This window comes from Microtus pennsylvanicus, chromosome 2 (genome assembly GCF_037038515.1).
Source record: "Microtus pennsylvanicus isolate mMicPen1 chromosome 2, mMicPen1.hap1, whole genome shotgun sequence".
Taxonomy (NCBI): Eukaryota; Metazoa; Chordata; class Mammalia; order Rodentia; family Cricetidae; genus Microtus; species Microtus pennsylvanicus.
In genome coordinates, this window is record NC_134580.1 from 136,080,827 (window position 1) to 136,095,384 (window position 14,558).

Below are 14,558 nucleotides of genomic sequence, written 5' to 3' on the forward strand. Positions count from 1 at the left end.
TGTGTGTGTGTGTGTGTGTGTGTGCGCGCGCACATGTGTACAGGTAAGGGTTACTTTCAGGAGTAGGTTTGTTCCTTCCACTAAATGGCTTCGGAAGGTCAAATTTAGGTGGGCATGCTCGGCAGCCAACCCCTTTACCCACTGAGCTAATGACCAGCTAAATGCTGGTCCTCCATTAGAGATCTTAAGTCGGTGGTCAGAATTTTTCACTTGAAAACCAGTTGCAGGGCCCTGGGACCTCATCCATCCACTGCTGATGCCTAGGACTGGTGACTCCGCCCACCAGTGAGGCTGGGCTAATGTCCTGTCCCCACTGAGGCCTCATTGATAACCTTCTGGAGGCAAGCGCTTCCCTACAGCCCAGAAAAGAAAGTTCTTAGACAGAGACCAGGTGTTCCTTACGGGACACACACCCCACAGCATTCTAGCTCTCTCAGAGATTCCAGGTTTGAGGTGAGACTTTCGGTGTGTTTTTAAAGAAGTGCCTTGAGGGAGAGCCTTTGCACGGGGTCTGAAGGAGAGAGGTGGTGTGGCTAACTCCTTTCCGTGGCACAATTTAAATCTGTGTTCTGGTGGTAGGGAAGGAATTGGGCACCTGGAAGGACTGTAGATTCCTGGTATACACATGATACACCCATAAAATGGCCAGATAGCCAGGCATCCAAGTGCTAGTGAAATCTTCAATACAAATCTGAATTTTGAACTTTCCATTTTAAATCCAGGATCCAGACCACAGACAGTTTATTATGTGAGACATGGGTAAAGAATGACCAAAGGACGGTATGACTGTGAGTGACATGGAATTAGATGAAGAGGCTCAAGTTTGCTGAAGAGAGTTTAAATTTGGCTTTTGCTCTCGGAAACGTCAAAATAATCATAAGAAGCACTTGTGCCTTACAGAGCAAATAATCCACAGTGTCAATTTCATTTTGCAAACAATGTCACAACAGCAGTCAACAGAAGCCTAAACACCCGCGAGTTAACATACAGGTTTGGTAGATAGAACAAGGGATTGTGCATGCTGGTGGTTGCCGGGTCCACACTGAACCCGTGACCTACTCGGAGGTTTGAGTGGGAACTAGGGGAGTAGCTTTCCACATGAACAATATGAGACAACAGGAAGAGCAGACTCTGCTGGCGGCTATAATGCTCATTCGCAGTAAGGCTTTCAAGATACAGGAGTTTTTATAGCATTTGTATTTTAAGGATTTAGGGCAAATACATTTTTTCTACTTGATAAAAAGAAAATTAGTACTTAAAAGGTTCAAAAATATATTGATTGAGTGTTTCTTTTACATAAATAAATTATATTGATTTTTTTTTTTTTTTAGGATTTAACAGCTGAAAACCCTTTCTGCTTCCACTGGAGGCAAACGGAACAGAATGTTAGTTCAACAGCGAGCAGCATTTCTAAGAAATCTGTTGTCAGTATCACAGACCTTCTACACTACGAACACATCATTAAATAGCATTTATTCAGTTCTTGGATTCTTCCTTCTTATAGATCAGATATAGAATTTCTAGTTTATATCTATGATTCATAAAACCGGGACTCTTCTTTTTGAAAATACACCTGATTGGTTTTTTCGGTCACAATTTAACAGACTTCTTTGAGATGCTCATTTTAACATTTACATAATTTATAAACCCAAATGTATAAAAGACAATGACAAAATCATCATAAATAAATAATGCAAACTGAAATAGCATGCCAAACTTTCAGACCTTCTGATAAATTAGCAAGACTGTAACAGGAAGAGTAAGAACAGAAACAGTCAATTGTGACAACGAAGTGAGCCTGGTAGGTGGAACACCTGCCACCTGTCCACCCCTGAGCCCTGTGCCTCAGAGAGCTGAGCTGGGCGTGGTTGGTTCAAGTCTCAAGCATGAGCTGTCCATGAAAGAGACCATCAGGAGGGACATGATGTAAGGGGGAAAGGGGAAGAAAATGGGAAGCTGAAGTGCCGCTGGCTGGGCTCTTCCCTGCTCAGTTCAACATGGAGAAGCAGGAGAGAATACGCTGCTGACTTCACAGAACCTTGCCTGACTGGCAATTTGGAATCTGGGCCCAAATCTAAGATACAGACAGAGTAGGGAGATAAGGGAGCGGGAAAAAATTTTCACAGTTGTAATGTCAAAGATGGTGTGTGTGTTCAGCCACACTACACTGATGACAGAGTCTAGCAAGTACTGAGCGATTACCTCCCACAGGCTCCATAAAGCCTGGCTCTGGGGGAAAGAACACAAAATAAAATCCAGCAGGTTTCTTAACATGGAGGGGAATGAGTGGCTAGAGTCCCGGGGGGCGGGGGATAAGGTGCCAGCAGTGCTTGTGGACCAGGGGAGCGGTGCTCTCCCACTTGCTGCAGTAACGCAAGCTGAAGCTTCTCTCATTTAGTGGGCATGATATGCATACTGCCTAGCTGGCCAGTATTTCCTCTTCTGCAGGTGTCTGAACAACTACGAGGGGGAAACTGTACTACTATCAGGAAGGTTCCTGGTTTAAAGAAGCCATCAGTACGTGCATTTTCAATCTCAGTTCATACACTGCAGACTACTCAGTAACCGTGATAACACAGAGACTCTTGAACTAAGAAAGCACGTACCAGCACTTCCTACTCTGTGCCTTTCGTGCCCTTGTTATAATCTTCCTATTAAACTGCTCAGAGAAAAAGAGCTGCACTTGCTTGTCTCTGCTCTTTGGCCCCGGTGAATCCTTAGGCAGCTTTCTTCTGCCATTTTCTTCCTCAGATAAGGGGGACTTGAAAGAGAAGGGGGAATAGGTATGTCACCAAGTACAGTATCAACTATGATTGCTGGAATGAACTGGATAAAAGAAAGAATTCTGTGCCCCCTACACTAGGTAGATGACATTCATCTAATGAAAATGGCAAGACCCTGCAACTATTAACATGTTACCATAGTTCTCAGACAGGAAATTAGGTAGGTAATATTACTGATGGAGACACAGGTTCTCATGAAGGTGAAGTGAGGGAAGTAACAAACCTTTATGGGATAAGAAACTTACAAGTCACAATCATTTCTTAAACGAAAAAGTTCTAATTGGTATCATCACTGGAGTCTTTGAGCCCCCCTTCCCCGGCCTGTGCCACGTGTTCTCTTTGTGGAGGCAAAGTGGTACTCAACTCGGTGCAGTTCTGATCACTGTCTGGCTCCCTCTCACACCCGGATGCAGGCTCTGGGTTGGCGTTATCCCCCTTTGTTTTCTTCTTTTTCCTCTTCTGGCTCTCAGGGCTGACCATCTCTGAGTGTCTGCCCTGCTGCATGGCAGGCAGAGCCATGCCCATGCCAGGGGAAAGAAACATGGATGGGTAGATGAGCCCAGGAGACACTCCTGGGATGAGAAATGGGTTGAAAGCCACAGGACTACTAGTAGTTATTGTGGGTTCAGACTGATCAGAAAACGGACCTGGGCCAGACTTATCTTCAACCAGAGTGTCTGCTTTTACTTCACGGCCACTTAGTTTGTCCTCTGTAGTTTTTTCAGTGGCTGAGGTACCACTTTTTGTTGTGCTTGAGAGAGATGCTGATGCAGTGGTCGTACAGGTGGTTGTCATGGGTGTGTTGAGAAGTCCACCAACACCAAACATCTGGGGCACTGCAGCCATGCCTGGCAGCATCATGGGTAGCATGCTGAGGGTGCTTTTAACCTCTTCACCAGTAGGCATGGTAGCAAAACCAGCTGGGAAGCCCACCAGCCCCGTGAGAGGAATGCCTGGAATATTTCTCACATTCTGCAATCCTACCAGGTCCATCCCTGCAATCAGTCCATTCATGAACAGTGGTCCCATTCCAGAGGGAGAGTCTGCCACAATGGCTGGAGCTTTTAGGAGTTCAGTCCGAGGCCGCCTCCCCCTCCTGCGGGGGCCTGCATCTCGAAGCACAGGCTCAGCTAGGGTGTGATTGAATTTGCTTTCTGGGAGAAACCCCTGAAAAAGGACAAAGAAACATTGGATGCTGAAAGTTAGCAAATGGCAGGTGGTGGCTGCAGCTGTGTACTGGCACAGCTCATTCCTAGTTCCACACAGGGCTCGGTTGGAAGGGTATCTACTGTCTACAGGCCCAGAGGGCTTTGACTCTTAGAGGCTGAGAGGATTTAGTGGCAAGGAAGCAACCAGATGCTGGTGCCCATCAGACAGTTCTTTCAACACCAACTGGCAAGAGCAGTTTCTACTGTGTGAGAAACTGGCAGAGCTGGGACCTGGAGACCAGCACTGATGATGCCCCAGCTTGACTCTCAGCCACGAACTCTTCACTGGAGCACAGCAGCCACCTTCTACACTGAAGCAGCAAAGCAGAGTGTGTTGGGGGAGGGGTTGGAGTCAGATGCAGTTAATTTTAAAGGTTGACTGGGCAATACTACAGCTGAAGCTGAGACTCAGGATGGGTCAGCATTGGTTCAAAACAAAACAAAAAGACAGTGACACTTAAAAGTCTCCAAAAGTAAGTGTTTAACATGCACCCCAGGCCCGTAGGAAGGACCACTTTTGAGGGACATGGCAGGGACATGGATGCTAATGTTGCACATGTTCCAATCTTTCCTGAGTCCCTGCAAGTAGTGACTTGGGATGAAAAGGGATGTATGCACACAGGCTGTAGAAATGAAGGACCTGGAGCACTGTTGGGCATACGTCAGTCAAATAACTAAGGCTCTGGCTTCCCTTAAGGAAGAGCATATATTTTCCTCTTTCTGGGGTTTGTGCCAAAAAACTTTTTTATTTTTATTTATTTATTTTTATTTTGGAGATAGGGTCTTTCTCTATAACCCTGACTGTTCTGGAACTTCCTATGTAGGCCAGGTTGGCCTTACACTCACAGAGATCCACTTGCTTCTACTTCCTGAGTGCTGCGATTAAAGGCTCTCCAGCTTTTAAATCAGTACAGAGCTCCGCAGTCAGCACTTGCCACTACACATGGATCACCCCCACCACGCCTCATCAGATGAGCACATGGCCTTGATGGTGGCAATAAGCAAGAGGGTACACAGTGGCAGGGAAAGTAGAGGCTGCTGCAAAAACCTGCTTCTTGGGGCCCACAGTCTGGTTGTAGAGAGGGCTAACAGAAGATGCTGGAATTATAATGGCTCCACCTCTGAACTTGTTTTGCAGGCATTGTGAATCCTTGAAAGGAGAGAAATCTGTTTCCTCCACAGGAAGAAGTGATCTCTCTTTCCATTTGCTGCCTGCAATCCCTGGGCCGTGGACAACTGCACACACCTTTCTCTGCTGTCCTGCACTGTTGTGTGTCTCTGCTCTGTTAGTTTATCACATAATATAGAGCCACAGGATTAAAACAACCCTGTGCTGTTGAGCAGTCTCAGTCTTTTCTCATAAAAAGGGTGCGCGCGTGCGCGCACACACACACACACACACACACACACACACACACACACACACACACACACGAGACCCCACTACCCTGTATCTCCTCCTTGTATTCATGTTACAACCTTCCTTTAACTCTGGCAAGGTTGAAAACAGAATGGTCAGAGCACCAGTGACGGGTCTTGTGAAACTGGGTGTGCCCTGTGGATACAATGTCAAGGCAGTGCACCTGTGCAGAGGAGCCTAGCATCTCTGAGCTGATCTGGTGCCTCTTCCTGAGAACCTGAAGGGAGGGGCTCCACAGCTGCCTGAGAACCAGAGACAGAGGTCTGGCTACACTCCTCAGGAGAGCAGAAAAGAGGAAAAAGGAGGCGCAAGTCTTACAACAGATACACAGGGCCAGAGGAATCCTATTATTAGGGCCTAGAGCCTTACTCAGACCATGGGCTTTTGAGCAGGTAAGGAATCTACTTTCCACTTCCTGAGGCTGGTATAGGAACTTTACTCACAGCTCTGGCATGGGCCATTGCTTTCACTGCCCCTCTTCCTCCAAAACTATTTAAAAAAAAAAACAAACCCTACAATGCTCAAAAGAGCTCTGCTTAAAGAGCAGTGACGGCTGTTGGTGACACTGGTTTCAGGCTCTCAGAGAGCTATGAGGACAGGCACAGAGGGCTCCAAGAGAGGCTCCTAGAATGCATCTGTTTCCCTGCAGGGAGTGCTCAGCAAGGGGTGACAGTGACAGGAAGAGCCGCAGTAGAAATGCCGCAGGACTCCACCACCTTGTCTCAACTTATTGTCACACCCTGAATCAGTACGACAGGGTAGCATCCCAGAGAACTAACAATTCACAGGCACGTGACTCAAATGCTTGAGTCCCCAGAGATAGCTATCTTTTGAAGTGCTATACCTGTCCTTCAATTTACCAAAGAATATTTCAGGAAAAAAAATTATGGACAAAAATACTTTTGATGGCAACTCTGAGAGTTCTTCAGAAAGCTTTGGTTTATATCATAGAGCTGGAAGGCACCTCTTCAACAGCAACAGGCGTCTTTCCCTCTCAGAACTGAGTGGCAAGGACTACTGTGGCAGAGCTGGGAGGGACTGGGTAGGAGAAGCACCCAGGCTCTTTTCATCCTACACCATGCCATATGCCTCTATTCCAATATGCCAGGATGGTTTGTCCTGGAGTGCCCGGCAAGTGCTCACCCCGGTTTTGGGTTAATCACGAGAAGTAAACTCCTGGCTGCTTATTTCTAAAGAGACAATCGGGTCTGAAGGATGGGACTCAGCTAAGAGGATGATTTTCTACCAGCCTGTCTTGAGCTCACCAATACAAACCACTTTGCTCTTGGCCTCTGTCTATACCATGCCATCTTGATCCCTTGCTTGTTAATAATCCCTTTTGCTAAGCACAACTGTATTTCAAAGCTTATCTGAGGCCTTTCTCTGCAGTCTGCCTTCAGCTGAGAGTCTAGGAGAGGTCCCAGGGAGTCTTCTTCCTTTACACTACACATACTCTAATTCTTCCCATAACTCTCTAATGTGAAGGGCACATTCCACATCAAGGTCTTTCTGTTGAGAGATAGGTTCAGCACTTGATAATAAAACCTTGTCCCAATTTTTAACAACCTGCTGTAAGAAAGACCTTTACCATAATTTAAACCAGTGGTTCTCAACCTTCCTAATACTGCGACCCTTTAATACAGTTCTTCATGTTGTGGTGACCCCCAAGCATGAAATTATTTTCGTTGGTACTTCATAATTAATTTTGTTATTGTTATGAACCATAATGCAAATATCCTGTATTTAACCCCTGTGAAAGGGTTGTGACCCACAGGTTGAGAAGCACTGATTTAAACTAAGTTCCTTCCCAGGATAACTCATTTATGACTCTGGCCTCCCTGGTCCTGCCCACTAGGTGCAAAGGGCTCCTCAGGCTCTAGGAGGTCTAAAACCATCCTCTCTTTGCCCTTGTTGAGAGCCACAGATTTAACAGGAGCACAGGGGCCTCAGAGAAACCAGAGCATGATGGGAAGGTGGAGGCTGCTCTTTCTTTTCTCCTCAGGTATGGAGAGCAAATGAGCCTGGGGGAAGAGAATGATCCATGTACACTGTGGGACACATGGATAAAGGAAGTCAACCCACACCACTTCCTGTGCAAGAGAGCTACTTTAGCCACCCAGATGCTGCCCACCACAGACAGGTGCCCCTCCCAGCAGCACTGCGACCACACACAGCAGTTAAATCGGGCTTTGGCAGTTCTCCATCCTGGTAATTATACCCTGGGGAGCAAACCTGCTTCCTCTTCTGGAAGAGGCCTGGACAGAGCGCAGGGAGAGCAAGAAGAGCGGAGGTGAAACTGCTTTGCAGATGACCTCATGGGGTCTGACCAGAGAACAGCCTCATCAACAGATGATGGCGTTTGTCCTCAAACTCTTGGGCAGAAGCAATGAAAGGATGGGGACCAAATCATTCTCATTACTCTTACAAAGGCATATCCAGAAAACACCGGGTAAAAACAGACCCGGTAACTAAATGGTTAAAAATCTCCAAAGCAAAGCAAAGCCAAACAATGCCAGGTCTAAAGGCCATTTCTGGAATCACTGGTAAAATCTGAGAGCGACTCTGGCAGCACAGTCTATCAATCTTCACATGTGTGACGGTGGTGATAACAAGGTAGGTAGTTACAGTGTATCTGTAACAAACAGATGAAGACCTCACCATATGCTAAATGTGTAGAGATGCAGCTGATAAGCAACCACTGCACCCCGGGCATTACAAAGTCAAGTCTCACTGCCCTTGGTGCTACATGAACGTCACCCAGACTGTAGCACATATAGCAGGACGCTGAGTTCACACTAAGTTCCTTACCAGCTTTTAATCTATTTTTAGAAGGGGGAGGGTTTCTGCCTTGGGCTTTGAATGTTCACATCCCACCCCAAAGCTGGGTGGCAGTGAGGGCTTTACAGTGATGAGATCATGGGGCCAGCTCCTTATGGATGGGATTAGTGCCCTCCTAAGAGATCCCAGAAGAGCTTATTTGTCCTTATTTGTGAGGGTGCAGCAAAATGTTTATGAATATTGGGCCCTCACTAGATACTTGACTTTCAATTTCTCAGCCTTGAGAACAATAAGAAACAAGTTTCTGTTGTATATACCCACTGAATGGTGTAAGGGCCCCTCTGGGAGGGAAGAGGCGGCCTGCTTTGAAAGCTGCAGACCTACTGCCCGTCTATGTTTTAGGAAGGCTGAGCAGTCCCGAGCGCCAGGCAGACAAAAACTTCCTGTTCTTGCCTCAGTGTAGAAAAGGGACCTCAGAGACACAGCAAATGTGTTTATTTCATAAAGGAAGGTGATGCACCATAGAGAGGAGGTTGGCTTGCAAGATTAGAAAGGGGTTTGCTGGCAAGAGGGTCAACACTTGTGAAGTAGCGGTGAGCAGTACTTTCCAGGACTGTGAGGGAAACTGCTGGGCATGTAGGAACTGGAGGTCTTCCCCTGGCCTTCCATAAACACTATGTGCTGAGGCACAGGACAAGACTGGGAAAGGGTAGATAGGACAGAAACAGAAGCGGGTCTGTGGGTAACACAAGGTCCAAGAATAACAGAACAAAGCAAGAAAAGGGTAGGAATGGAGGACAGACCTGAGTGACCAGGCCTGGCTGCGCTGTGGCAGCCGATCCAGAGGAATGAAGGCAGCTGCCTGTGGAGCTGCTGGGAGAGTGGCAAAGCCAGTGGCAGCTCCTTTCTGCAGAGGACCTGACTAGGGTGGGCAGTGTTTGCAGTTCAGTAAGAAATCACTCTCCCGCAATCCCACCAAGGCAGCTGATGCAGGGAATGCTGTGGCTTGGCTAAAGAGCTGGAGAGTCCAGGAGAGCTTAAATTTATGGGAAAGCTGGGGAAGAGCAAGTGCCTCTACCTCTGGATGCACTGAGAGATAAAATGCTCATGATGTGCTGTGGACCCAAAGTTTCCTAAGGGAAAAGTCACTACCGCCCCCTTGAGGTTAGGACTTTTCTGTCTCAAACTGTAATCCATCTGTAAGCTATAATTAACTCAGATTCGTTAGACTCCAAGTATTCTGAGGATGTCTTTGAAGCTGGTTCCAGTCTTATGATTCTATATTAGGAAGAGGGTAGTGCTCAGAGTCAGCTGTTTTTCATTGCCCGTGCAGAAGCACTAGGAAGAAATGTCTTACTTAAATGGTCATTAAAAACTTAGGTAAGACATGCCTGTTTCCATCATGGCATCTATTAAATTTGAAACAACAGAGTGACATCTAGGGCTAAGGATTTTTATCCCTTGTAATCTCTACAAATAGTAGAAAAAAAGATTTTGGAATGGTTTAACAAACTGTTCAGGAGGTGGAGACGGGAAAGCTCAGGAGACACAGTTAAAGCTTTCTGTGCTGGCCTCCTGTCCCTGGAAACACACCATCGCGCTACCCACTGCTCACACTTGGCTTTCTCTCAAGTGTGCACGATATGGCACCGTTAAGATGGTTCCCTTGCCCCACACTCAGTGCCCTCTTCCTACCCTCAGTCCTGGCTCCTTGGGGACAGCAGAAACTCTTTCTTCTCCACTCAGAGAGGGGATGTCTAATTTTCCAGGTTCTTTGCAGCGTGGTCTCCTCTGCTTGGGTTTGTCTGAAAAACTCTAGGAGGCAAATGGAGAAAATGTTACAAAACATTCTGCCACAGTCTGATATGGGTGGTGCTTTACCCAGAACTCTACACCAAGCCTAACTGCTGTCCTCCAGGTATCAGAACTCAGACAGCAGGCTGGGAAACAAGCTGCGGCCAGGCCTTGACTGGGGTTGGAGCTGACTGAGCAGCTCCCTGGGGGCATCACCGCAGCAGTGCTCACCCTTCTGAGTCTCTTTTCACTGTTACCTCACTAGCTGGTTCTGGAGTCGTGTGTGTGTGCATCTAGGATATGTGCTCCTGTCCTGTGGATTTATCTTAAGGAACAGATGGGGTTGGCACAAACCAAGAATGAACGCCAGTGCTTAGGAGCCCTCCTGCAGGTTCCTAACTGGGAGGAAACAAAGAAGAGGAAAAGGCATCTAGGTGACTTCAATGAAGTCCACCAGAGCAACAGAGAAAAGAGCCTTCTGCAGAAGCAAGAATAAATTAACTTGGAAAAATTTCATCAAGTGGTAGAGTTTATACAACCTAAAGATTCATCTGTGAACTTAAGATGTTATGTGGTCACTTCTGGGGAGATATGAGGGGGTGAACTTAAGTCAAATTCTGTTCTTGTAACTTTTGCATGTAAACTTATTGGTATGCTCTAGCAATTTCTGTTACTGGAGAATTTAAACATTAAAAACTAAAACAAAAAGATAATCTTTAAAATGATGTTCTTGTTAGGTGGTGGTAGTGCACACCTTTAATTCCAGCACTCAGGATGCAGAGGCAGTCAGATCTCTTGAGTTTGAGGCCAGAATGAGTTTCAGGACAGCCAAGGGAAAAAAAGAAAAAGTTCTCAACACAGATTTCTTCCAAATAGTTCCCACCTTCTAGTTTCCCTCAGCAGAAATTTCCCTAAGTTTTCAGTGAGCTAACTGGTCTGGGATAATAGGAGCCAACACTTACTGCCCCAAAGCCAGGGACATCCAAGGAGTAGTCAGCTTGTTGCCGCAGCCAGTCAAGTAGGCTCTTGCTGGGAACAGCTTTCTCAGTCTGGTCGTTGGCTGCTGCTGGCTCAGGAGCTGAGGAAGCAGCTCCTGGCCCTTCAGGGTGTGTAGTGCTTAGAGTAGTCTGCCCAGAATCTTCATGGACTTCCTAGATTAAGAAAAAATGAGCACATGTAGATAATCATGGAAGGATAAAATGAGTTCCTGAAACACCAATCTCTACATTAGTCATGCCAATCATGGGTCTACTGTAGAACATGTAGGTGTTCATTGGTCATGCCGATCATGGGTCTACTTTAGAACATGTAGGTGCTCTTTGACTTTTCCATCTGCTCCCAAACCATTATCAACACTGGGTGTTTGAATGTGAACCCATTGAACTACTGACTGCTCACTGCTCCTACAAATGCTAGGTGTGCACCACTGGAATGCCTTCCACCTGTCTACTCAGCAGGCTTGACCTCCATCCTAAAGCTCCACCCCTTTGTCATCATCACCCACTGTCCCTAGACACTGCCTCCCAGACTTCTTACATCCCAGAAAATTAGATGCAGAGGTTTGCTCACCTTTTCCTCCTCTGTGGCTTGGATGTGTGTCTGAAACACCAATACCTATATAAGTCTGATAAAATCCTACAGTAGTGCTATTAGTGTTTGTATCTACAAATTTAAAAACTATCCAGAAAAGAAAATATGTATTTTTTTCTTCCAGTGACTCCTTTGGAATACTATGAGCACAAGAGGAAAATCACTGCTTTGTATTTTCAGAAAAGAAGCACATGCCTTTAGCAGTGGGGAGAACACACTCAGAATGTACATAGTTGGTAAGTACAGAGCTTTGTTTATATACATGAGGACCTGAGTTCAGTCCTAAGAACCCATGAGTTTTTTGTTTTTTTAAAGCCAGAATGACCAAGAAAGATGGCTCAGTGATTAAGAGTACCTACATGGCAGCCCATAACTATCTGTAGCTCCAGTTCCAGGGAATCACTGCTCTCTTCCAGACTCTGTGGGTCAGGCATATGCATACAGTGCATACATACACATTTAAGCAAAACACTCTAACATATAGAATAGGAATAAGTAAACCTAAACTCCCTCACCAAAACACAAGACTTCAAACAAACAAACAAACAACAACAAACACAAGCTTGTACCATCAGAGCTGAGAAAGTGGGAAGGAGTGCATCCCTGGGGCTCACTACACAGCCAGGCCTAACTGACAAGTTTCCAGGTAAGTGAGAGCCTAGTCTCAAAAAACCAAAAGGCGGATGTGCCTGAAGCATAATACTCAAGGTTGTCTTCTGGCCTCCATGTGTTCATGCTAGTGTGTTCATGTACGTATGTACACACACACACACACACACACACACACACACACACACACTCACTTCAACTAGCTTGAAGGAAGGAGGTGTTGTGGTGGATGCCTCAGACCAATGAAATCTGAACAGGTAGATTGAAGGGTCCTACTGATCCTGGTGGCTGAGATAGGAGGGTCAAGCGAGCCCACAAATTTGAGACTAGTCTGAGCAATACTGAGATACCACCACCCCTGCCCACCTTAAAAAAGGGTGGTGGTGGTGGTGTTAAGATATATGTTAGCCGGGCGGTGGTGGCGCATGCCTGTAATCCCAGCACTTGGGAGGCAGAGACAGGCGGATCTCTGTGAGTTCGAGGCCAGCCTGGTCTACCAAGGGAGTTCCAGGACGGGCTCCAAAGCTACAGAGAAACCCTGTCTCGAAAAACCAAAAAAATAAATAAATAAAAATAAATAAATAAATAAATAAGATATATGTTAAATATCAGACTATTAAATGAAAACACAAAACAAATAGTAAAATTATTGTGTAGGACTAGATAGGGAAAAAGATACGCCCCTTCTACCTCTCAAATTATATACAAAATCTGAGAGGAAGACACAATTCAAATGACACAGTTCACCATTGATGTTCTCAGTATATAGAAAACAAGGCTCTCTAATTTCCTGCCGTCACTCAAGGGCTCCTTTTTAAAAGCTTTTACGCTTCAGGTAATCATTTTTTTTTTTTTTAGAGCCGTTGTGAGGCTTCAATTATGAAAGATTCCAAACACATTACACACTCAGTAAATATTATTCTATTGAAATTATGAAATATGAATATCTACTTTTAGGACTCAAGATTAAAAAAGGATCAGCCTCCTCAATGGTTTACAATGCTCTTCTCTGAGTTTAGAATGCACTGCTTCTCTATGATCTCTAGGTGTCTTCTCAGAGGCTGTCTATAGATGATTTAGAGAGAGCAGAGTATAGTTCAGTGGTGTGCCCGTATCAGTGCCAGATACCAAGGCCAGAATCAGCCTTCCATGTCCCACATTTCAGCTCCTGGAGAGTCTCACTATGCTGAGGGAATGCTGCCTGTCACCTGGCCTTGCTGTTCAATTGCTTGCCAATGGCTCTTTTTTGAAACACTGGAAGATTTGGGTTGCTTCTATTTGAAATAAGACCCTTTGGTTCACTTTTCCAGGCTGCATGCATATTAAGGGCCACCAATGGGTGGTTAGTATTACCTATTCTAGAAAAGATGGAAGGCATTTCATAATGATAGAAAACAAGGACAACTTAAGTAGGTGTAAAAGATCTGTAATTAAAACAGTTGGTATCTGAAGAATAAATTTGTTTCTCTATGTACAATGGTTTTTACCTAATGGACTCATATACCTACCAGAATTCCAGCCTGAAGTGTTTGCTCCTTCAAAAAGATGAGGTCCATCCCTCCTTCAAGATGTTTTCTCCTCCCTCTCCGCCTTCTCATGGCAGCATCATCTCTCCTGAGGCTTCCATTGACGATCTGTCCAGTTACTGGGTGGATTAGGCCAGCTTGCAGAATTCCAGACAAGTCCATACCTAGGGCTCCTTGAAGTGAACCGATAGCCCCAATCTTAGGGGTGCTGGTGTTCACTGGGAAAGGGGATGTGGCTCCTGGGGACCCCTCTGATGAGCAGGAGAGGTCTATAGCTGACTCCCCATGCCAGCCATTGAGGACAATGGGGGGACGCCCATGGGTAGCAGAGTATTGTTCTAGGCTCCGAGCTTTGGCATCCCTTTCCACCTCAAACTCATAGGGACGTCTGTGCTTTTGTTCATCTTTTGTGAATACTGGGGCTAAGAAGCTCTCCTGTGAACACACACGGCAAAAAGTTTGAATGTAACTTCTGTGACCAAACACCAGTTTCTTCTCCAGGCCTCATTTCCTCAGGACTTGTATTATTTCTAGTTATCTTCTCTGTGACCTCAAGGCTCCTCAAACATTAGTGCTAAACCACCATATGGCTTATTAAATCTAGAGTCTACTTTGGTGAATCTACACTTTTAACAGGCTTTGGACTGTACTGTGGTCGCGAGCTTAAACCTAGTGATTCTCAGCCTTAGTTGCATATCAGAATCATTTGGGAAGTTAAAGCAAAAGCAACTCAATATCCAAGCTGCACCAGACCAAGTAAACCAGAGCCAGCAGTTTTTCAAGGTCCCTACCCAAGTCTAAGATGCAGTCAAACAGACTCGGCGTGTGCTAACACCCCCTAAGTCACTCA

At 45.8% G+C, this 14,558-nt stretch overlaps 1 protein-coding gene across 3 annotated transcripts in view; it reads right to left on the reverse strand.

Annotated features, from left to right (window-relative positions):
* Positions 1-1,169: 1,169 nt before the first annotated feature.
* Chd6 (chromodomain helicase DNA binding protein 6) overlaps positions 1,170-14,558 on the reverse strand; it is a 159,166-nt gene continuing 145,777 nt past the window's right edge. For all 3 annotated transcript variants that reach the window (XM_075962929.1, XM_075962931.1, XM_075962932.1), the window contains 4 exons: positions 13,691-14,143; positions 10,946-11,134; positions 9,885-10,004; positions 1,170-3,950 (listed from right to left, as the gene is read on the reverse strand). In XM_075962929.1, the coding sequence (XP_075819044.1) occupies positions 3,060-3,950; positions 9,885-10,004; positions 10,946-11,134; positions 13,691-14,143 (1,653 nt within the window). In that variant the 3' untranslated portion in view covers positions 1,170-3,059. The remainder of the gene's footprint in view (positions 3,951-9,884; positions 10,005-10,945; positions 11,135-13,690; positions 14,144-14,558) is intronic.